The 25,337-nt window shown below is 46.0% G+C and overlaps 1 protein-coding gene across 1 annotated transcript in view; it reads left to right on the forward strand.

Moving 5' to 3' along the window:
- The first annotated feature begins 652 nt into the window (after positions 1-652).
- LOC121846309 (Golgi apparatus protein 1-like) overlaps positions 653-25,337 on the forward strand; it is a 61,142-nt gene continuing 36,457 nt past the window's right edge. The window contains exons 1-7 of the mRNA XM_042320153.1: positions 653-1,050; positions 6,579-6,608; positions 10,062-10,148; positions 11,087-11,302; positions 12,252-12,455; positions 13,422-13,493; positions 14,795-14,981. Of these exons, the coding sequence (XP_042176087.1) occupies positions 712-1,050; positions 6,579-6,608; positions 10,062-10,148; positions 11,087-11,302; positions 12,252-12,455; positions 13,422-13,493; positions 14,795-14,981 (1,135 nt within the window). The 5' untranslated portion in view covers positions 653-711. The remainder of the gene's footprint in view (positions 1,051-6,578; positions 6,609-10,061; positions 10,149-11,086; positions 11,303-12,251; positions 12,456-13,421; positions 13,494-14,794; positions 14,982-25,337) is intronic.

Genomic DNA, 25,337 nt, shown 5'->3' on the forward strand with positions numbered 1-25,337 from the left:
TACGGTGACAAAATACCCTTCATTATTAAATCAACCACAGCCTTCAGATACATTTGTCCCTTCATAAGATGTTAATCTGGCCTTGATCAAAATGATAGAGCAAGACGATGGTTATACAGTGTCCAAAACATTAGGAACACCTTCCTACTATTGAGTTGCACCCCCCCCTTAAATCTTTTGTCTTGAACATTCACCCTCTGAAGGACCCACATACACAATACATGTTTGCATTGTGTCAAGGCTTAGGAATCATTATTTAACCGGTATCCTTCACTTCATCTAAATGGATTGAAGGGGATTTAACAGGTGACATCAATAAGGGATCATAGCTTTCACCTGGCCAGTCTACTATATCATGAAAAGAGCAGGTGTTCCTAATATTCTGTCCACTCAGTGTATCTCTAGGTACATTCTAGAGATGGGAGGTGGTAGATTACAGACCGAGAGCACTATCCACTATAATAGATCGGCGCAGACACAGATATGCCAGGGCTTGTGCTAATGTCACAAAGAAATGTTGCTGTATCCTAAACCATATATTTCCATTTAATAAATAGACATTCCTGCATTTTGTGTTCTTATTGTTGTCGTCAGAATATTTTTGTTAGGGAATATTACGGATCTAGATACCGTTAGCGTATATCTATGGGCCAGCCAACGTTAAGCGCACACGCAGACGTTCCGCTATACTCTGCTACAATTTCCCCGAAGATGGCGGCGAGCGGACGTGTTCACCTACTCTTACTGTTGATGTCAGTGCCATTCTGTCTGTGTACCGTTCAAGGATTGAAAGCACCTAGCGGCAATGGAAACGGACTCGGTAATCCGCCAGCAAACCCTCCGGTTCCCGTTAATATTATTGGAGCGCCCGGTCCAGTCAATAACGTCCCAGTTGCTCCTGCTGTTGCGGCCATGACGCAGCCTCGGAGGGCTACCGGGTGGAAGCTGGCCGAAGAGCAGTCCTGCCGGGACGACTTGACCCGGCTTTGTCCCAAACACACATGGAGCAACAATTTAGCTGTCCTGGAGTGTTTACAGGACAGAAAGGAGGTAAAACGGGATTTGGGTGGTGGCGACTTGTTTTGTTCGCGAGTGTGCCTGCCTGCAGTCGTGTGTGTGTGTGTGTGTGTGTGTGTGTGTGTGTGTTGCCTTTCGGATGTCAATGCGACAACAGTCAGGTAAGGCACATCTCGAGAGTAGGTCTTCATTCCACATTATCGGCGATGGTCTTCTTGTTCTCCTAGTAAACAAGGCTCCAGATTCTCCAGTGACAGCAAAGCTAATTAGTCTAAATTAAACACAAATGCGCTGTTTTTCTCAATGCAAAGCAAAGAGCTCCGTTTTATCAGCGGCAAATAATTGAACAATGTATATGCATCACCCATCCTCTGGTGTCCACTGTATCTCATCAAAGACCGTTCCAGAAGGAAACAGTCAACGGATTTATTTATAGTACTTAGTCAATGAATGTCATTTCATTACTAAAACTAGTCTCTAATGACGACAAAAAACACATGCATTGCAGTAAACGGACTAATGCGGTAATGAATGACGTACGACCGTTTTTTAGAAGTCTCATTAGGAAGCATTACGGGAGATTCCACTGTTCTGGAATGACGCTCAGACTCAGATTTTTTTTAAACAAAATCCATGGATTTCAAAGTTTAACACCGTAACTATATGCACAAGGACTGTGATTTACACAAAACATATTTTACCTGCTTGAAGAACGTGAAGATGCAGTTTGGGAACAGAATAACGGTTTGTTGTTGTTGCCATTATTCTGTTAACACAATCTGCGTCTACACTGTTATTCAAGTAAATGTGTTTTTGTGAAATGTTCTGTGTGAAAAATGCTGAAAGAGAAGAGGCTTCCTGATCTGGCCTTGTATTTTGGCCTGGTCATTAATCCATGCAGGGCGGTGACAGAAGACTAATTAGATCTGGGGGGGGCGGGGCTTTGATCTGGTTGTTTCTCCGGTGTGTCCGTGTCATTCAATAATAACAAACAGAACCCCACCCAGAGAGCTGTACATGTACTTAAACAACACAATGTAACTCCAAGTCAATCAAACTGTCCACTTAGGAAGCACCACTGATTGACAATACATTGCACATGCTGTCATGCAAATGGAATAGACAACAGGTAGAAATTATAGGCAATTAGCAAGACACCCCCAATAAAGGAGTGGTTCTGCAGGTGGTGACCACAGACCACTTCTCAGTTCCTATGCTTCCTGGCTGATGTTTTGGTCACTTTTGAATGCTGGCAGTGCTTTCACTCTAGTGGTAGCATGAGACAAAGTCTACAACCCACACAAGTGGCTCAGGTAGTGCAGCTCATCCAGGATGGCACATCAATGCGAGCTGTGGCAAGAAGGTTTGCTGTGTCTGTCAGCGTAGTGTCCAGAGCATGGAGGCGCTACCAGGAGACAGGCCAGTACATCAGGAGACGTGTAGGAGGGCAACAACCCAACAGCAGGACCGCTACCTCCGCCTTTGTGCAAGGAGGAGCAGGAGGAGCACTGCCAGAGCCCTGTAAAATGACCTCCAGCAGGCCACAAATGTGCATATGTCTGCTCAAACGGTCAGAAACAGACTCCATGAGGGTGGTATGAGGGCCCGACGTCCACAGGTGGGGGTTGTGCTTATAGCCCAACACCGTGCAGAACGTTTTTAATTTGCCAGAGAACACCAAGATTGGCAAATTCACCACTGGCGCCCTGTGCTCTTCACAGATGAAAACAGGTTCACACTGAGCACATGAGAGTCTGGAGACGCCGTGGAGAACGGTCTGCTGCCTGCTACATCCTACAGCATGACCGGTTTGGCGGTAGTTCAGTCATGGTGTGGGGTGGCATTTCTTTGGGTGGCCGCACAGCCCTCCATGTGCTCGCCAGAGGTAGCCTGACTGCCATTAGGTACCGAGATGAGATCCTCAGACCCCTTGTGAGACCATATGCTGGTGCGGTTGGCCTTGGGTTCCTCCTAATGCAAGACAATGCTAGACCTCATGTGGCTGGAGTGTGTCAGCAGTTCCTGCAAGAGGAAGGCATTGATGCTATGGACTGGCCCGCCCGTTCCCCAGACCTGAATCCAATTGAGCACATCTGGGACATCATGTCTCGCTCCATCCACCAACGCCACGTTGCACCACAGACTGTCCAGGAGTTGGCGGATGCTTTAGTCCAGGTCTGGGAGGAGATCCCTCAGGACACCATCCGCCACCTCATCAGGAGCATGCCCAGGCGTTGTAGGGAGGTCATACAGGCACGTGGAGGCCACACACACTACTGAGCCTCATTTTGACTTGTTTTAAGGACATTACATCAAAGCTGTATCAGCCTGTAGTGTGGTTTTACACTTTAATTTTGAGTGTGACTCCAAATCCAGGCCTCCATGGGTTGATAAATTTGATTTCCATTGATAATTTTTGTGGTTTTGTTGTCAGCACATTCAACTATGTAAAGAAAAACGTATTTAATAAGAATGTTTCATTCATTCAGATCTATTTATTTATTTATTTATTTATTTTAGTGTTCCCTTTATTTTTTTGAGCAGTGTGTCTATATACTGACTAACTAATGGTTCCTCTATTGGACAGACACCAGCCCTAACTAATGGGTCCTCTGTTGGACAGACACCAGCCCTAACTAATGGGTCCTCTGTTGGACAGACACCAGCCCTAACTAATGGGTCCTCTGGTTCCTCTGTAGGACAGACACCAGCCCTAACTAACGGTTCCTCTGTTGGACAGACACCAGCCCTAACTAATGGGTGGACAGACACCAGCCCTAACTAATGGGTCCTCTGTTGGACAGACACCAGCCCTAACTAATGGGTCCTCTGGTTCCTCTGCAGGACAGACACCAGCCCTAACTAATGGTCCTCTGTTGGACAGACACCAGCCCTAACTAATGGGTCCTCTGTTGGACAGACACCAGCCCTAACTAATGGGTCCTCTGGGGACACCGACTAATGGTCCCTCCAGCCCTAACTAATGGGTCCTCTGTTGGACAGACACCAGCCCTAACTAATGGGTCCTCTGTTGGACAGACACCAGCCCTAACTAATGGGTCCTCTGTTGGACAGACACCAGCCCTAACTAATGGGTCCTCTGGTTCCTCTGTAGGACAGACACCAGCCCTAACTAATGGGTCCTCTGTAGGACAGACACCAGCCCTAACTAATGGATCCTCTGGTTCCTCTGCAGGACAGACACCAGCCCTAACTAATGGATCCTCTATTGGACAGACACCAGCCCTAACTAATGGGTCCTCTGTTGGACAGACACCAGCCCTAACTAACGGTTCCTCTGTAGGACAGACACCAGCCCTAACTAATGGGTTCCTCTGTAGGACAGACACCAGCCCTAACTAATGGGTCCTCTGGTTCCTCTGTAGGACAGACACCAGCCCTAACTAATGGGTCCTCTGTAGGACAGACACCAGCCCTGACTAATGGGTCCTCTGGACAGACAGACTAATGGGTCCTCTGGACAGACACCAGCCCTAACTAATGGGTCCTCTGTGGACAGACACCAGCCCTCTGTCCTCAGGACAGACACCAGCCCTAACTAATGGGTCCTCTGTTGGACAGACACCAGCCCTAACTAATGGGTCCTCTGTAGGACAGACACCAGCCCTAACTAATGGTCTAACGGTTCCTCTGTAGGACAGACACCAGCCCTAACTAATGGTTCCTCTGGTCCCTCTGTAGGACAGACACCAGCCCTAACTAATGGGTCCTCTGTTGGACAGACACCAGCCCTAACTAATGGGTCCTCTGTTGGACAGACACCAGCCCTAACTAATGGGTCCTCTGTTGGACAGACACCAGCCCTAACTAATGGGTCCTCTGTTGGACAGACACCAGCCCTAACTAATGGGTCCTCTGTTGGACAGACACCAGCCCTAACTAATGGGTCCTCTGTTGGACAGACACCAGCCCTAACTAATGGGTCCTCTGGTTCCTCTGCAGGACAGACACCAGCCCTAACTAATGGTTCCTCTGTTGGACAGACACCAGCCCTAACTAATGGGTCCTCTGTCTGGACAGACACCAGCCCTAACTAATGGGTCCTCTGTTGGACAGACACCAGCCCTAACTAATGGGTCCTCTGTTGGACAGACACCAGCCCTAACTAATGGGTCCTCTGTTGGACAGACACCAGCCCTAACTAATGGGTCCTCTGTTGGACAGACACCAGCCCTAACTAATGGTCCTCTGTTGGACAGACACCAGCCCTAACTAATGGGTCCTCTGTTGGACAGACACCAGCCCTAACTAATGGGTCCTCTGTTGGACAGACACCAGCCCTAACTAATGGGTCCTCTGTTGGACAGACACCAGCCCTAACTAATGGGTCCTCTGTTGGACAGACACCAGCCCTAACTAATGGGTCCTCTGTTGGACAGACACCAGCCCTAACTAATGGGTCCTCTGTAGGACAGACACCAGCCCTAACTAATGGGTCCTCTGTAGGACAGACACCAGCCCTAACTAATGGGTCCTCTGTAGGACAGACACCAGCCCTAACTAATGGGTCCTCTGTTGGACAGACACCAGCCCTAACTAATGGGTCCTCTGTAGGACAGACACCAGCCCTAACTAATGGGTCCTCTGTTGGACAGACACCAGCCCTAACTAATGGGTCCTCTGTTGGACAGACACCAGCCCTAACTAATGGGTCCTCTGCAGGACAGACACCAGCCCTAACTAATGGGTCCTCTGTAGGACAGACACCAGCCCTAACTAATGGGTCCTCTGTAGGACAGACACCAGCCCTAACTAATGGGTCCTCTGTTGGACAGACACCAGCCCTAACTAATGGGTCCTCTGTTGGACAGACACCAGCCCTAACTAATGGATCCTCTGGTTCCTCTGCAGGACAGACACCAGCCCTAACTAATGGTTCCTCTGTAGGACAGACACCAGCCCTAACTAATGGATCCTCTGGTTCCTCTGCAGGACAGACACCAGCCCTAACTAATGGTTCCTCTGTAGGACAGACACCAGCTCTAACTAATGGTTCCTCTGTAGGACAGACACCAGCCCTAACTAATGGTCCCTCTGTAGGACAGACACCAGCCTAACTAATGGTCCCTCTGTAGGAAAGACACCAGCCCTAACTAATGGTCCTCTGTAAGGACAGACACCAGCCCTAACTAATGGTCCCTCTGTCCAGGACAGACACCAGCCCTAACTAATGGTCCCTCTGTAGGACAGACACCAGCCCTAACTAATGGTCCCTCTGTAGGACAGACACCAGCTCTAACTAATGGTTCCTCTGGTTCCTCTGTAGGACAGACACCAGCCCTAACTAATGGTTCCTCTGTAGGACAGACACCAGCCCTAACTAATGGTTCCTCTGGGTCCTCTGTAGGACAGACACCAGCCCTAACTAATGGAGGTTCTCATATATTTATAACCGCCAGCTCAGTAACACTAAGAGGCCTTCAATAAAAGCCTGTCGGGGGTGAAGTTATGGAGGTGTGTGTGTGCTCTCATCTTCTGTAAAGACTGAGTAAAAAGCGTCTTGATCATGGAGTCTAATACCTGTGTTTCTCTCTTTCCAGGATACCGAGATTGCTGTCGACTGCAACCATGTAAGTGCTCCTCTCTCTCTCTCTCTCCTTCCTCTCCCCTCTTCTTGACACAGTTTCCCCATCAACGCTTTTGAAGTCTGTCACAGCTCTGCCAAGTCACACGTACAGGATGAGCAATGACAGCATCTTCACATGGCAGGAGAAGACCTCCCCTCCGGAGGTGAAAGCATCTTCACATGGCAGGAGAAGACCTCACCTCCGGAGGGAAAGCATCTTCACATGGCAGGAGAAGACCTCACCCTCCGGAGGGGAAAGCATCTTCACATGGCAGGAGAAGACCTCCCCTCCGGAGGTGACAGCATCTTCACATGGCAGGAGAAGACCTCCCCTCCGGAGGTGTAGTTCAGTCAGTGTGGAGCCTCACTAACATGCAGAGATCGTATGATTTGTAAAGAGGCAACGCTCTTAGTTGTGGCTGCTAGATGTTAATAGGATCGCTACAGTTTGTTGTGGCTGCTAGATGTTAATAGGATCGCTACAGTTTGTTGTGGCTGCTAATAGGATCGCTACAGTTTGTTGTGGATGTTAATAGGATCGCTACAGTTTGTTGTGGCTGCTAGATGTTAATAGGATCGCTACAGTTTGTTGTGGCTGCTAATAGGATCGCTACAGTTTGTTGTGGATGTTAATAGGATCGCTACAGTTTGTTGTGGCTGCTAATAGGATCGCTACAGTTTGTTGTGGCTGCTAATAGGATCGCTACAGTTTGTTGTGGCTGTTAATAGGATCGCTACAGTTTGTTGTGGCTGTTAATAGGATCGCTACAGTTTGTTGTGGCTGTTAATAGGATCGCTACAGTTTGTTGTGGCTGTTAATAGGATCGCTACAGTTTGTTGTGGCTGTTAATAGATCGCTACAGTTTGTTGTGGCTGTTAATAGGATCGCTACAGTTTGTTGTGGCTGTGGCTAATAGGATCGCTACAGTTTGTTGTGGCTGCAGTTTGTTGATGTTAATAGGATCGCTACAGTTTGTTGTGGCTGTTAATAGGATCGCTACAGTTTGTTGTGGCTGTTAATAGGATCGCTACAGTTTGTTGTGGCTGTTAATAGGATCGCTACAGTTTTTGTTGTTGTGGCTGTTAATAGGATCGCTACAGTTTGTTGTGGCTGCTAATAGGATCGCTACAGTTTGTTGTGGCTGCTAATAGGATGCTAATAGGATCGCTACAGTTTGTTGTGGCTGCTAATAGGATCGCTACAGTTTGTTGTGGCTGTTAATAGTTTGTTGTGGCTGGATCGCTACAGTTTGTTGTGGCTGATGTTAATAGGATCGCTACAGTTTGTTGTGGCTGCTAATAGGATCGCTACAGTTTGTTGTGGCTGTTAATAGGATCGCTACAGTTTGTTGTGGCTGTTAATAGGATCGCTAGGATCGCTATTTTCAGTTTGTTGTGGCTGTTAATAGGATCGCTACAGTTTGTTGTGGCTGCTAATAGGAGAGTTTGTTGTGGCTTAATAGGATCGCTACAGTTTGTTGTGGCTGTTAATAGGGCTGCTAATAGGACAGTTTGTTGTGGCTGTTAATAGGATCGCTACAGTTTGTTGTGGCTGCTAATAGGAGTTTGTTGTGGCTACAGTTTGTTGTGGCTGCTAGAGTTTGTTGTTAATAGGATCGCTACAGTTTGTTGTGGCTGCTAATAGGATCGCTACAGTTTGTTGTGGCTGCTAATAGGATCGCTACAGTTTGTTGTGGATGTTAATAGGATCGCTACAGTTTGTTGTGGCTGTTAATAGGATCGCTACAGTTTGTTGTGGATGTTAATAGGATCGCTACAGTTTGTTGTGGCTGCTAGATGTTAATAGGATCGCTACAGTTTGTTGTGGATGTTAATAGGATCGCTACAGTTTGTTGTGGCTGTTAATAGTTTGTTGTGGCTGTTAATAGGCTACAGTTTGTTGTGGCTGTTAATAGGATCGCTACAGTTTGTTGTGGCTGTTAATAGGATCGCTACAGTTTGTTGTGGCTGCTAATAGGATGCTACAGTTTGTTGTGGCTGCTAATAGGATCGCTACAGTTTGTTGTGGCTGTTAATAGGATCGCTACAGTTTGTTGTGTGGATGGCTGTAATAGGACAGTTTGTTGTTAATAGGATCGCTACAGTTTGTTGTGGCTGTTAATAGGATCGCTACAGTTTGTTGTGGCTGCTAATAGGAACAGTTTGTTGTGGCTGATCGCTACAGTTTGTTGTGGCTGTTAATAGGATCGCTACAGTTTGTTGTGGCTGTTAATAGGATCGCTACAGTTTGTTGTGGCTGCTAATAGGATCGCTACAGTTTGTTGTGGCTGCTAATAGGATCGCTACAGTTTGTTGTGGCTGCTAATAGGATCAGACCCCTGCAGTTTCTCACATTTTGTCGTTCAGGAAGACTTATTCTAAAATTGATTAAATGGTCGTGTCCCCCCCCCCATGAATCAACACACAATACCCCATAATGACAAAAAAAAAAACAGATTTTTAGAAGTTTGTGCGAATGTATAGAAAGTAAAGTATTCAGATCCTTTACTCGGTACTTTGTTGAAGCACCGTTAGCGGTCTTTTAACCTCTCGACTCAGTTTGTTTTTATTTTTAATACAGATGCTTTAATGGAGATGCGGGGGTGTTTTGGGTCTGGAGATGCGGGGGTGTTTTGGGTCTGGATGTTGGGGGGTGTTTTGGGTCTGGAGATGCGGGGGTGTTTTGGGTCTGGAGATGCGGGGGTGTTTTGGGTCTGGAGGGGTGTTTTGGGTCTGGAGATGCAGTTTGGGGGTGTTTTGGGTCTGGAGATGCGGGGGGGGGTCTTTGGGTCTGGAGATGCGGGGGTGTTTTGGGTCTGGAGATGCTGGCAGGGGGTGTTTTGGGTCTGGAGATGCAGTTTGTTGGGGGGTGTTTTGGGTCTGGAGATGCGGGGGGTGTTTTGGGTCTGGAGATGCGGGGGGTGCACTAGCTCCTGTTGACATGTCTGTGAGCTGAGATCTGTTATGGATCCTCTCCTCTCCTCCAACCCAGGTTAGACTGGCAGAGCTGAGATCTGTTATGAATCCTCTCCTCTCCTCCAACCCAGGTTAGACTGGCAGAGCTGAGGTCTGTTATGAATCCTCTCCTCCAACCCAGGTTAGACTGGCAGAACTGAGATCTGTTATGGAACCAAGTCAGGAATTTTTTCCCCTACCAACATTTTTCCCCTACCAACAGGTTCTGTTCTGGTATCATATCTGTCTTCTCTCTCCCTCCCTTCTGTCTCTCTGTCTCGCTGTCTGTCTCTGTGTGTCTGTCTGTGTGTCTCATGGTCTCTCTCTGTCTGTGTCTGTCTGTGTGTGTCTCATGGTCTCTCTCTCTCTCTGTGTGTGTCTCATGGTCTGTGTCTGTCTGTGTGTCTCATGGTCTCTCTGTCTGTGTCGGTCTGTGTGTCTCATGGTCTCTCTGTCTGTGTCGGTCTGTGTGTCTCATGGTCTCTCTCCTTCTTCCCTCCAGTTGCTATGGAACTACAAGCTGAACCTGACAATGGATCCCAAGTTTGAGTCTGTGGCCATGGAGATCTGCAAGAGTACTATCACTGAGGTTAGTCTGACACACACACAGCAACATGTCTTTATGGCTGCAGAGCTGTCCCCTATAGGGCACCACCTGTCCCCTATAGGGCACCACCTGTCCCCTATAGGGCACCACCTGTCCCCTATAGGGCACCACCTGTCCCATCTAGCCAGGGCACCACCTGTCCCCTCTAGGGCACCACCTGCCAGGTCATCCCCTTTAGGGCACCACCTGTCATCCCCTAGCCAGGGCACCACCAGGTGTCCCCTTTAGGGTCACCAGCCAGGTCATCCCCTATAGGGCACCACCTGTCCCCTATAGGGCACCACCTGTCCCCTATAGGGCACCACCTGTCCCCTATAGGGACACAGGCTCTAGGGGCCCTAGTAAGGAGACAGTGGGTGTTCTCTCACGATGAGTCTGTATGGACCGACTGAATCCCATCTAGCCAGGTCATCCCATCTAGCCAGGTCATCCCATCTAGCCAGGTCATCCCATCTAGCCAGGTCATCCCATCTAGCCAGGGCCAGGTCATCCCATTAGCCAGGTCATCCCATTTAGCCAGGTCATCCCATTTAGCCAGGTCATCTAGCCAGGTCATCCCATCTAGCCAGGTCATCCCATTTAGCCAGGTCATCCCATTTAGCCAGGTCATCCCATTTAGCCAGGTCATCCCATTTAGCCAGGTCATCCCATTTAGCCAGGTCATCCCATCTAGCCAGGTCATCTAGCCAGGTCATCTAGCCAGGTCATCTACTCAGCTTTTCCTTCTCTTCCACTGGATGTTTTCAAAGGACAGGTTGTCATAGAGATGATAGAACTTCATCCAATCATTTAAAACACATCCTGTTACAGGTTTCAGAGGAGTTAAAACCTATCCTACTATTCAATCCTATTAACAATGTCTGTTTTAACTTCACCTCAGTGGTGTATTCTAAGGAGTGTGTATTTCACCCCCCTCTCAGATTAAGGAGTGTTCGGAGGAGGAGCGTGGTAAGGGTTACCTGGTGTCCTGCCTGGTGGATCACCGTGGTAACATCACAGAGTACCAGTGTCACCAGTACATCACCAAGATGACCTCTATCGTCTTCTCAGACTACAGACTCATCTGTGGCTTCATGGACAAGTGTAGAGAGGACATCAACACGCTACGCTGTGGAAGCATCAACGTTGGAGAGAAGGTGAGATGGGAGGGTGTGTTGTAGTGATACTCATACGGAGGAAGGCTGAGGCACCGTTATCTCTCTGAGTTGTCTAGTGATTTGGTTAGGGCCTCTTCATAGTGCAGTCTGTACTGAAGGATTTATCGTGTGGGAGGACAATCCAGATCAATACAGGTTGGATTACCGATGGTGTTTGTTCTTCACTGGTTGGCCCTTTTTTAATAGATATGGGACTTTATCAAGGTGGGACTTTGTTTTTTGAATTCTTTGTGGATCTGTGTAATCTGAGAGAAATGTGTCTCTAGTATGGTCATATGTTTGACAGGAGGTTTGGAAGTGCAGCTCAGTTTCCATCTCATTTTTTGGGCAGTGTGCACATAGCCTGTCTTCTCTTGAGAGCCTCTCTTACAGAAAACTTATTGAGATAAACTTTTGTTATTGACCAAATGCTTATTTTCCACCATAATTTGCAAATAAATTCATTAAAAATCCTACAATGTGATTTTCTGGATATTTTTCTAATTTTGTCTGTCATAGTTGTAGTGTACCTATGATGAAAATTACAGGCCTCATCTTTTTAAGTGGGAGAACTTGCACAATTGGTGGCTGACTAAATACTTTTTTGCCCCACTGTATATGAAGGTGATGCTAAGAGTCAATATTTGCAGTGTTGACCATTCTTTTTCAAGACCTCTGCAATCTGCCCTGGCATGCTGTCAATTCACTTCTGGGCCACATCCTGACTGATGGCAGCCCATTCTTGCATAATCAATGCTTGGAGTTTGTCAGAATTTGTGTAGAAGATCTAGGTGCTGCTGTAGGTCCTCCTTGATTGGTGACAGAAGCACCAGATCATCAACAAACAGTAGACATTAGACTTCAGATTGTAGTAGGGTGAGGCCTGGTGCTGTTACTGAATTTAAGTATAACCAATTGGAACACTTTCTCTGCTCCTCTCTCCCCCCAGGACATCCATTCGCAGGGTGAGGTCATAGCGTGTCTGGAGAAAGCCTTAGTCCGAGAGGCGGAGCAACAGGACCAGGCTCATCCAATCAGAGAGGAGTGTAAGAAGAGCATCATGCGTGTAGCGGAGCTGTCGTCAGACGACTTCCACCTGGACAGATTCCTGTACTTCTCCTGCCGAGAGGACCGAGAACGCTTCTGTGAAAACGTACACTGCTCATCTGGCCTTACATACCGGTCTCCCAAATGACAATTACCTGATGCTCCGGGTTACTGAGGACAGTGACTGGTCACTGTGCTCCGGGTTACTGAGGACAGTGACTGGTCACTGTGCTCCGGGTTACTGAGGACAGTGACTGGTCTCTGTTCTTCTTCAGGTTACTGAGGACAGTGACTGGTCTCTGTTCTTCTTCAGGTTACTGAGGACAGTGACTGGTCTCTGTTCTTCTTCAGGTTACTGAGGACAGTGACTGGTCTCTGTTCTTCTTCAGGTTACTGAGGACAGTGACTGGTCTCTGTTCTTCTTCAGGTTACTGAGGACAGTGACTGGTCTCTGTGCTCCGGGTTACTGAGGACAGTGACTGGTCTCTGTTCTTCTTCAGGTTACTGAGGACAGTGACTGGTCTCTGTTCTTCTTCAGGTTACTGAGGACAGTGACTGGTCTCTGTTCTTCTTCAGGTTACTGAGGACAGTGACTGGTCTCTGTTCTTCTTCAGGTTACTGAGGACAGTGACTGGTCTCTGTTCTTCTTCAGGTTACTGAGGACAGTGACTGGTCTCTGTTCTTCTTCAGGTTACTGAGGACAGTGACTGGTCTCTGTTCTTCTTCAGGTTACTGAGGACAGTGACTGGTCTCTGTTCTTCTTCAGGTTACTGAGGACAGTGACTGGTCTCTGTTCTTCTTCAGGTTACTGAGGACAGTGACTGGTCTCTGTTCTTCTTCAGGTTACTGAGGACAGTGACTGGTCTCTGTTCTTCTTCAGGTTACTGAGGACAGTGACTGGTCTCTGTTCTTCTCCGGGTTACTGAGGACAGTGACTGGTCTCTGTGCTCCGGGTTACTGAGGACAGTGACTGGTCACTGTGCTCCGGGTTACTGAGGACAGTGACTGGTCTCTGTTCTTCTTCAGGTTACTGAGGATGTTGTCTAGCCTCTGTGTTTCTCTGTTCTTCCAGACCCAAGCAGGAGAGGGCAAGGTCTACAAGTGTCTCTTCAGCCACAAGTTTGAGGAGGCCATGTCTGAGAAGGTATGGAGAAAACCACTGATGGAGACATGCAGATGATTTATATCAACATGTATATTATTTTTTATATACACTACATACAAACATATGGCATTTCTAGTAGAGGTCGACCGATTTATGATTTTTCAATGCCGATACCGATTATTGGTGGATATTTTTTTGAACGATACCGATTTAATCGGCCAAATTTGTATTTGTTTTATTTACAACAATACTGAATGAACACTTATTTTAACTTCATATAATACATCAATAAAAGTATATTTGGCCTCAAATAAATAATGAAACATGTTCAATTTGGTTTAAATAATGCAAAAACAAAGTGTTGGAGAAGAAAGTAAAAGTGCAATATGTGCCATGTAAGAAAGCTAACATTTAAGTTCCTTGCTCAGAACATGAGAACATATGAAAGCTGGTGGTTCTTTTTAACATGAGACTTCAATATTCCAAGGTGAGATGTTTTAGGTTGTAGTTAATATAGTATTTATAGGACTATTTCTCTCTCTACCATTTGTATTTCATATACCTTTGACTATTGGATGTTTGTATAGGTACTTTAGTATTGCCAGTGTAACAGCATAGCTTCCGTCCCTCTCCTCGCCCCTACCTGGGATCGAACCAGCAACACATCGACAACAGCCACACTCGAAGCAGCGTTACCCATCGCTCCACAAAAGCCGAGGGGAATAACTACTCTAAGTCTCAGAGCGAGTGACGTTTGAAACGCTATTAGCACGCACTCCGCTAACTAGCTAGCCATTTCACATCGGCTACACCAGCCATTACGCTGATAGGCTTGAAGTCATAAATAGCGCTGTGCTTGCGAAGAGCTGCTGGCAAAACGCACAAAAGTGCTGTTTGAATGAATGATTAAGGGCCTGCTGCTGCCTACCACCACTCAGTCAGGCTTGTCTATCAAATCATAGACTTAATTATAACATAATAACACGAGCCTCTGGTCATTAAAATGGTCGAATCAGGAGACTCAGGAGATCATTTTAAAAAAAAAAAAAAAGTTTATTTATTTTATCTAACGGGTGGCTTTATTAAAGGGGGGCCAACAGTGGTTGGGTGTTGAACTACAGACTTTAGTAAAGGGTCATTAAAGGGGCGGCCAACAGTGGTTGGGTGTTGAACTAAAGGGTCATTAAAGGGGCGGCCAACAGTGAGCAGACATTTTCTTTCTCAAGCTGTCATTTTTCAGCTCCTATGCCATATTTGGACGCGTGTAAAAGCTCTCTTTTCATGTGACAATGACTAAAACTTCTCTCTGTCTCCCCTCCCTCCCTCCCTCCCTCCCTCAGTGTCGAGAGGCCCTGACCACGCGTCAGAAGCTGATAACCCAGGACTACAAGGTTAGCTACTCTCTGACCAAGGCCTGTAAGGCTGACCTCAGGAAGCACCGCTGTAACCTGGACACCAACATGCCCCGCGCTAGAGAGGCACGACTATCATATCTGCTACTATGCCTGGAGTCTGCTGTACACAGGGGTGGGTGGAAGAGAGAGAGTGTGTGTGTACATGTGTATGAGAGGTGATAAATGCCATACATTAACCATTGAATGTCAAATCAAATCAAATTTTATTTGTCACATACACATGGTTAGCAGATGTTAATGCGAGTGTAGCGAAATGCTTGTGCTTCTAGTTCCGACAATGCAGTAATAACGAGCAAGTAATCTAACTAACAATTCCAAAAAAACTACTGTCTTATACACAGTGTAAGGGGATAAAGAATATGTACATAAGGATATATGAATGAGTGATGGTACAGAGCAGCATAGGCAAGATACAGTAGATGATATCGAGTACAGTATATACATATGAGATAAGTATGTAAACCAAGTGGCATAGTTAAAGTGGCTAGTGATACATGTATTACATAAGGATGCAGTCGATGATATAGAGTACAGTATCAACGTATGCATATGAGATGAACAATGTAGGGTAAGTAACATTATATAAGGTAGCATTGTTTAAAGTGGCTAGTGATATATTTACATCATTTCCCATCAATTCCCATGATTAAAGTGGCTGGAGTAGAGTCAGTGTCAGTGTCAGTGTGTTGGCAGTAGCCACTCAATGTTAGTGGTGGCTGTTTAACAGTCTGATGCCCTTGAGATAGAAGCTGTTTTTCAGTCTCTCGGTCCCAGCTTTGATGCACCTGTACTGACCTCGCCTTCTGGATGACAGCGGGGTGAACAGGCAGTGGCTCGGATGGTTGATGTCCTTGATGATCTTTATGGCCTTCCTGTAGCATCGGGTGGTGTAGGTGTCCTGGAGGGCAGGTAGTTTGCCCCCGGTGATGCGTTGTGCAGACCTCACTACCCTCTGGAGAGCCTTACGGTTGAGGGCGGTGCAGTTGCCATACCAGGCGGTGATACAGCCCGCCAGGATGCTCTCGATTGTGCATCTGTAGAAGTTTGTGAGTGCTTTTGGTGACAAGCCGAATTTCTTCAGCCTCCTGAGGTTGAAGAGGCGCTGCTGCGCCTTCCTCACGATGCTGTCTGTGTGAGTGGACCAATTCAGTTTGTCTGTGATGTGTATGCCGAGGAACTTAAAACTTGCTACCCTCTCCACTACTGTTCCATCGATGTGGATGGGGGGGTGTTCCCTCTGCTGTTTCCTGAAGTCCACAATCATCTCCTTAGTTTTGTTGACGTTGAGTGTGAGGTTATTTTCCTGACACCACACTCCGAGGGCCCTCACCTCCTCCCTGTAGGCCGTCTCGTCGTTGTTGGTAATCAAGCCTACCACTGTTGTGTCGTCCGCAAACTTGATGATTGAGTTGGAGGCGTGCATGGCCACGCAGTCGTGGGTGAACAGGGAGTACAGGAGAGGGCTCAGAACGCACCCTTGTGGGGCCCCAGTGTTGAGGATCAGCGGGGAGGAGATGTTGTTGCCTACCCTCACCACCTGGGGGCGGCCCGTCAGGAAGTCCAGTACCCAGTTGCACAGGGCGGGGTCGAGACCCAGGGTCTCGAGCTTGATGACGAGCTTGGAGGGTACTATGGTGTTGAATGCCGAGCTGTAGTCGATGAACAGCATTCTCACATAGGTATTCCTCTTGTCCAGATGGGTTAGGGCAGTGTGCAGTGGTTGAGATTGCATCGTCTGTGGACCTATTTGGGCGGTAAGCAAATTGGAGTGGGTCAAGGGTGTCAGGTAGGGTGGAGGTGATATGGTCCTTGACTAGTCTCTCAAAGCACTTCATGGTGACGGATGTGAGTGCTACGGGCGGTAGTCGTTTAGCTCAGTTACCTTAGCTTTCTTGGGAACAGGAACAATGGTGGCCCTCTTGAAGCATGTGGGAACAGCAGACTGGTATAGGGATTGATTGAATATGTCCGTAAACACACCGGCCAGCTGGTCTGCGCATGCTCTGAGGGCGCGGCTGGGGATGCCGTCTGGGCCTGCAGCCTTGCGAGGGTTAACACGTTTAAATGTCTTACTCACTTCGGCTGCAGTGAAGGAGAGACCGCATGTTTCCGTTGCAGGCCGTGTCAGTGGCACTGTATTGTCCTCAAAGCGGGCAGAAAAGTTGTTTAGTCTGCCTGGGAGCAAGACATCCTGGTCCGTGACTGGGCTGGGTTTCTTCCTGTAGTCCGTGATTGACTGTAGACCCTGCCACATGCCTCTTGTGTCTGAGCCGTTGAATTGAGATTCTACTTTGTCTCTGTACTGGCGCTTAGCTTGTTTGATAGCCTTGCGGAGGGAATAGCTGCACTGTTTGTATTCAGTCATGTTACCAGACACCTTGCCCTGATTAAAAGCAGTGGTTCGTGCCTTCAGTTTCACACGAATGCTGCCATCAATCCACGGTTTCTGGTTAGGGAATGTTTTAATCGTTGCTATGGGAACAACATCTTCAACGCACGTTCTAATGAACTCGCACACCGTATCAGCGTATTCGTCAATGTTGTTGTCTGACGCAATACGAAACATCTCCCAGTCCACGTGATGGAAGCAGTCTTGGAGTGTGGAGTCAGCTTGGTCGGACCAGCGTTGGACAGACCTCAGCGTGGGAGCTTCTTGTTTTAGTTTCTGTCTGTAGGCAGGGATCAACAAAATGGAGTCGTGGTCAGCTTTTCCGAAAGGGGGCGGGGCAGGGCCTTATATGCGTCGCGGAAGTTAGAGTAACAATGATCCAGGGTCTTTCCACCCCTGGTTGCGCAATCGATATGCTGATAAAATTTAGGGAGTCTTGTTTTCAGATTAGCCTTGTTAAAATCCCCAGCTACAATGAATGCAGCCTCCGGATAAATCGTTTCCAGTTTGCAGAGAGTTAAATAAAGTTCGTTCAGAGCCATCGATGTGTCTGCTTGGGGGGATATATACGGCTGTGATTATAATCGAAGAGAATTCTCTTGGTAGATAATGCGGTCTACATTTGATTGTGAGGAATTCTAAATCAGGTGAACAGAAGGATTTGAGTTCCTGTATGTTTCTTTCATCACACCATGTCACGTTGGCCATAAGGCATACGCCCCCCCGTCTTCTTACCAGAAAGATGTTTGTTTCTGTCGGCGCGATGCGTGGAGAAACCCGCTGGCTGCACCGCTCGGATTGCGTCTCTCCAGTTAGCCATGTTTCCGTGAAGCAGAGAACGTTACAGTCTCTGATGTCCCTCTGGAATGCTACCCTTGCTCGGATTTCATCAACCTTGTTGTCAAGAGACTGGACATTGGCAAGAAGAATGCTAGGGAGTGGTGCACGATGTGCCCGTCTCCGGAGTCTGACCAGAAGACCGCTTCGTTTCCCTCTTTTTCTGAGTCGTTTTTTTTTTTTTTTTTGGTCGCTGCATGTGATCCACTCCGTTACACTGGTTGTAAGGCAGAACACAGGATCCGCATCGCGAAAAACATATTCTTGGTCGTACTGATGGTGAGTTGACGCTGATCTTATATTCAGTAGTTCTTCTCGGCTGTATGTAATGAAACCTAAGATGACCTGGGGTACTAGTGTAAGAAATAACACGTAAAAAAACAAAAAACTGCATAGTTTCCTAGGAACGCGAAGCGAGGCGGCCATCTCTGTCGGCGCCGGAAGTACTCGGGATGTGTATACATGTGTATGAGGGGTGATAAATGCCATACATTAACTGTTGAATGTGTGTACATGTGTATGAGGGGTGATAAATGCCAAACACATGTACACACATTCAATGGTTAATGTTTGAGGGTTGATACTTGAAGGTGTGACTTGAACGTGTGTATTTACAAATATATATTTGTATTGTTTATGTGTAACGATACGAAGTGTCTGATTAATTCAGTTCCTAACAGCTGCTTTAATGGAATTCACTCCACAATATAATAGCCACTGTACTAACAGGACCCCTGGGGGTTATAAAGCCTTTATAGAAACACACAAACCACATAACTTGTTGTTCAGTGGGTCTACATTCATTGTGACAAATATATCTAGGTATGTTAAGACTCCAAGAACGAGAACGATTTAAAATGTTTTAATTCTGATTGAATGTTGCTTTATGTTTCTGCTTTATAGCCTAACATGAAGGAAATGACAGGTCAGTGACCTTTAACCTAATGAATGCGGACCCAATGAACAATAAGTTGGGTGGTTAATGTGTTTGTATACAGGCATTATAACCCCCCACCTTGACAGATGGTAAACAGTGCAGGGTCCTGTTTGTGCAGGGTCCTGTTATATTGTGGAGTGGATTCCATTAACGCAGCTGTTGGGAACTGAATGAATCAGACGTTCACGATTCCTATTGTTATAATGTTCCCTCAATGTTTTCGTCACCATCCACATTTCAGGTCTGCTCAAATGTGAACGTTGTGAAAATGCTGTGCAACTTCCAGCGTGCGTTTACTGTGAACACTGAGGCTGTACCTGCTTTACTGTGAACACTGAGGCTGTACCTGCTTTAAGTTACAGGTTTACTGTGAACACTGAGGCTGTACCTGCTTTAAGTTACAGGTTTACTGTGAACACTGAGGCTGTACCTACTTTAAGTTACAGTTTTACTGTGTACACTGAGGCTGTACCTGCTTTAAGTTACAGGTTTACTGTGAACACTGAGGCTGTAGCTGCTTTAAGTTACAGTTTTACTGTGTACACTGAGGCTGTACCTGCTTTAAGTTACAGTTTTACTGTGTACACTGAGGCTGTACCTGCTTTACTGTGAACACTGAGGCTGTACCTGCTTTAAGTTACAGTTTTACTGTGTACACTGAGGCTGTACCTGCTTTACTGTGAACACTGAGGCTGTACCTGCTTTAAGTTACAGTTTTACTGTGAACACTGAGGCTGTACCTGCTTTACTGTGAACACTGAGGCTGTACCTGCTTTAAGTTACAGTTTTACTGTGAACACTGAGGCTGTACCTGCTTTAAGTTACAGTTTTACTGTGAACACTGAGGCTGTACCTGCTTTAAGTTACAGTTTTACTGTGAACACTGAGGCTGTACCTGCTTTAAGTTACAGTTTTACTGTGAACACTGAGGCTGTACCTGCTTTAAGTTACAGTTTTACTGTGAACACTGAGGCTGTACCTGCTTTAAGTTACAGTTTTACTGTGTACACTGAGGCTGTACCTGCTTTAAGTTACAGGTTTACTGTGAACACTGAGGCTGTAGCTGCTTTAAGTTACAGTTTTACTGTGTACACTGAGGCTGTACCTGCTTTACTGTGAACACTGAGGCTGTACCTGCTTTAAGTTACAGTTTTACTGTGTACACTGAGGCTGTACCTGCTTTAAGTTACAGGTTTACTGTGAACACTGAGGCTGTAGCTGCTTTAAGTTACAGTTTTACTGTGTACACTGAGGCTGTACCTGCTTTACTGTGAACACTGAGGCTGTACCTGCTTTAAGTTACAGTTTTACTGTGTACACTGAGGCTGTACCTGCTTTACTGTGAACACTGAGGCTGTACCTGCTTTAAGTTACAGTTTTACTGTGTACACTGAGGCTGTACCTGCTTTACTGTGAACACTGAGGCTGTACCTGCTTTAAGTTACAGTTTTACTGTGTACACTGAGGCTGTACCTGCTTTACTGTGAACACTGAGGCTGTACCTGCTTTAAGTTACAGTTTTACTGTGTACACTGAGGCTGTACCTGCTTTACTGTGAACACTGAGGCTGTACCTGCTTTAAGTTACAGTTTTACTGTGAACACTGAGGCTGTACCTGCTTTAAGTTATAGTTTTACTGTGAACACTGAGGCTGTACCTGCTTTAAGTTACAGTTTTACTGTGTACACTGAGGCTGTACCTGCTTTAAGTTACAGTTTTACTGTGAACACTGAGGCTGTACCTGCTTTAAGTTACAGTTTTACTGTGTACACTGAGGCTGTACCTGCTTTACTGTGAACACTGAGGCTGTACCTGCTTTAAGTTACAGTTTTACTGTGTACACTGAGGCTGTACCTGCTTTACTGTGAACACTGAGGCTGTACCTGCTTTAAGTTAGTTTTACTGTGTACACTGAGGCTGTACCTGCTTTAAGTTACAGTTTTACTGTGAACACTGAGGCTGTACCTGCTTTAAGTTACAGTTTTACTGTGAACACTGAGGCTGTACCTGCTTTAAGTTACAGTTTTACTGTGAACACTGAGGCTGTACCTGCTTTAAGTTACAGTTTTACTGTGTACACTGAGGCTGTACCTGCTTTAAGTTACAGGTTTACTGTGAACACTGAGGCTGTAGCTGCTTTAAGTTACAGTTTTACTGTGTACACTGAGGCTGTACCTGCTTTAAGTTACAGTTTTACTGTGTACACTGAGGCTGTACCTGCTTTACTGTGAACACTGAGGCTGTACCTGCTTTAAGTTACAGTTTTACTGTGTACACTGAGGCTGTACCTGCTTTACTGTGAACACTGAGGCTGTACCTGCTTTAAGTTACAGTTTTACTGTGAACACTGAGGCTGTACCTGCTTTAAGTTATAGTTTTACTGTGAACACTGAGGCTGTACCTGCTTTAAGTTACAGTTTTACTGTGTACACTGAGGCTGTACCTGCTTTAAGTTACAGGTTTACTGTGAACACTGAGGCTGTACCTGCTTTAAGTTACAGTTTTACTGTGAACACTGAGGCTGTACCTGCTTTAAGTTACAGTTTTACTGTGAACACTGAGGCTGTACCTGCTTTAAGTTACAGTTTTACTGTGTACACTGAGGCTGTACCTGCTTTAAGTTACAGGTTTACTGTGAACACTGAGGCTGTAGCTGCTTTAAGTTACAGTTTTACTGTGTACACTGAGGCTGTACCTGCTTTACTGTGAACACTGAGGCTGTACCTGCTTTAAGTTAGTTTTACTGTGTACACTGAGGCTGTACCTGCTTTAAGTTACAGTTTTACTGTGAACACTGAGGCTGTACCTGCTTTAAGTTACAGTTTTACTGTGAACACTGAGGCTGTACCTGCTTTAAGTTACAGTTTTACTGTGAACACTGAGGCTGTACCTGCTTTAAGTTACAGTTTTACTGTGAACACTGAGGCTGTACCTGCTTTAAGTTACAGTTTTACTGTGTACACTGAGGCTGTACCTGCTTTAAGTTACAGGTTTACTGTGAACACTGAGGCTGTAGCTGCTTTAAGTTACAGTTTTACTGTGTACACTGAGGCTGTACCTGCTTTACTGTGAACACTGAGGCTGTACCTGCTTTAAGTTACAGTTTTACTGTGTACACTGAGGCTGTACCTGCTTTACTGTGAACACTGAGGCTGTACCTGCTTTAAGTTACAGTTTTACTGTGAACACTGAGGCTGTACCTGCTTTAAGTTATAGTTTTACTGTGAACACTGAGGCTGTACCTGCTTTAAGTTACAGTTTTACTGTGTACACTGAGGCTGTACCTGCTTTAAGTTACAGGTTTACTGTGAACACTGAGGCTGTACCTGCTTTAAGTTACAGTTTTACTGTGAACACTGAGGCTGTACCTGCTTTAAGTTACAGTTTTACTGTGAACACTGAGGCTGTACCTGCTTTAAGTTACAGTTTTACTGTGTACACTGAGGCTGTACCTGCTTTAAGTTACAGGTTTACTGTGAACACTGAGGCTGTAGCTGCTTTACTGTGAACACTGAGGCTGTACCTGCTTTAAGTTACAGTTTTACTGTGTACACTGAGGCTGTACCTGCTTTACTGTGAACACTGAGGCTGTACCTGCTTTAAGTTACAGTTTTACTGTGTACACTGAGGCTGTACCTGCTTTACTGTGAACACTGAGGCTGTACCTGCTTTAAGTTACAGTTTTACTGTGTACACTGAGGCTGTACCTGCTTTACTGTGAACACTGAGGCTGTACCTGCTTTAAGTTACAGTTTTACTGTGTACACTGAGGCTGTACCTGCTTTAAGTTACAGTTTTACTGTGAACACTGAGGCTGTACCTGCTTTAAGTTACAGTTTTACTGTGAACACTGAGGCTGTACCTGCTTTAAGTTACAGTTTTACTGTGTACACTGAGGCTGTACCTGCTTTACTGTGAACACTGAGGCTGTACCTGCTTTAAGTTACAGTTTTACTGTGTACACTGAGGCTGTACCTGCTTTAAGTTACAGTTTTACTGTGTACACTGAGGCTGTACCTGCTTTAAGTTACAGGTTTACTGTGAACACTGAGGCTGTACCTGCTTTAAGTTACAGTTTTACTGTGAACACTGAGGCTGTACCTGCTTTAAGTTACAGTTTTACTGTGAACACTGAGGCTGTACCTGCTTTACTGTGAACACTGAGGCTGTACCTGCTTTAAGTTACAGTTTTACTGTGTACACTGAGGCTGTACCTGCTTTACTGTGAACACTGAGGCTGTACCTGCTTTAAGTTACAGTTTTACTGTGTACACTGAGGCTGTACCTGCTTTACTGTGAACACTGAGGCTGTACCTGCTTTAAGTTACAGTTTTACTGTGAACACTGAGGCTGTACCTGCTTTAAGTTATAGTTTTACTGTGAACACTGAGGCTGTACCTGCTTTAAGTTACAGTTTTACTGTGTACACTGAGGCTGTACCTGCTTTAAGTTACAGGTTTACTGTGAACACTGAGGCTGTACCTGCTTTAAGTTACAGTTTTACTGTGAACACTGAGGCTGTACCTGCTTTAAGTTACAGTTTTACTGTGAACACTGAGGCTGTACCTGCTTTAAGTTACAGTTTTACTGTGTACACTGAGGCTGTACCTGCTTTAAGTTACAGGTTTACTGTGAACACTGAGGCTGTAGCTGCTTTAAGTTACAGTTTTACTGTGTACACTGAGGCTGTACCTGCTTTACTGTGAACACTGAGGCTGTACCTGCTTTAAGTTACAGTTTTACTGTGTACACTGAGGCTGTACCTGCTTTACTGTGAACACTGAGGCTGTACCTGCTTTAAGTTACAGTTTTACTGTGTACACTGAGGCTGTACCTGCTTTAAGTTACAGTTTTACTGTGAACACTGAGGCTGTACCTGCTTTAAGTTACAGTTTTACTGTGAACACTGAGGCTGTACCTGCTTTAAGTTACAGTTTTACTGTGTACACTGAGGCTGTACCTGCTTTACTGTGAACACTGAGGCTGTACCTGCTTTAAGTTACAGTTTTACTGTGTACACTGAGGCTGTACCTGCTTTAAGTTACAGTTTTACTGTGTACACTGAGGCTGTACCTGCTTTACTGTGAACACTGAGGCTGTACCTGCTTTAAGTTACAGTTTTACTGTGTACACTGAGGCTGTACCTGCTTTACTGTGAACACTGAGGCTGTACCTGCTTTAAGTTACAGTTTTACTGTGTACACTGAGGCTGTACCTGCTTTACTGTGAACACTGAGGCTGTACCTGCTTTAAGTTACAGTTTTACTGTGTACACTGAGGCTGTACCTGCTTTAAGTTACAGTTTTACTGTGTACACTGAGGCTGTACCTGCTTTACTGTGAACACTGAGGCTGTACCTGCTTTAAGTTACAGTTTTACTGTGTACACTGAGGCTGTACCTGCTTTAAGTTACAGTTTTACTGTGTACACTGAGGCTGTACCTGCTTTACTGTGAACACTGAGGCTGTACCTGCTTTAAGTTACAGTTTTACTGTGAACACTGAGGCTGTACCTGCTTTAAGTTAGTTTTACTGTGTACACTGAGGCTGTACCTGCTTTAAGTTACAGGTTTACTGTGAACACTGAGGCTGTACCTGCTTTACTGTGAACACTGAGGCTGTACCTGCTTTAAGTTACAGGTTTACTGTGAACACTGACGCTGTACCTACTTTTAGTTAGTTTTTCACCTCCCTGACCAAGGCCCTTCACTGGGCAGCCAGCTCTAGGAAGAGTCTTGGTGGTTCCAAACTTCTTCAATTTAAGAATGATGGAGGCCACTGTGTCCTTGGGAACCTTCAATGCTGCAGAAATGTTTTGGTACCCTTCCCCAGATCTGTGCCTCGACACAATCCTGTCTCGGAGGTCTAGGGACAATTCCTTCGACCTCATGGCTTGGATTTTGCTCTGACATGCACTGTCAACTGTGGGACCTTCATATAGACAGGTGTGTGCCTTTCCAAATCAGGTCCAATCAGTTGAATTTACCACAGGTAGAGTCCAATCAAGTTGTAGAAACATCTCAAGGATGATCAATGGAAACAGGATGACCTGAGATCAATTTAATCTCATAGCAAAGGGTCTGAATACTTATGTCAAATCTGTTTTCTCTTTGTCATTATGGGGTTTTTGTGTAGATTGATGGGGGAAAAATTACTTTTTAGAAAAAGTCTCACATAAAATGTGGAAAACGTGGGTCTGAATACTTTCTGAATGCCTCTCTAACCGAGCTCTCTCCCCAGGTCTCCTCAGGATGCTGGTCTGAATGCCTCTCAACCCTATCCCCTCCTCTCTCCCCAGGTCGTACT

This window comes from Oncorhynchus tshawytscha, linkage group LG04 (assembly GCF_018296145.1).
Source record: "Oncorhynchus tshawytscha isolate Ot180627B linkage group LG04, Otsh_v2.0, whole genome shotgun sequence".
NCBI lineage: Eukaryota > Metazoa > Chordata > Actinopteri > Salmoniformes > Salmonidae > Oncorhynchus > Oncorhynchus tshawytscha.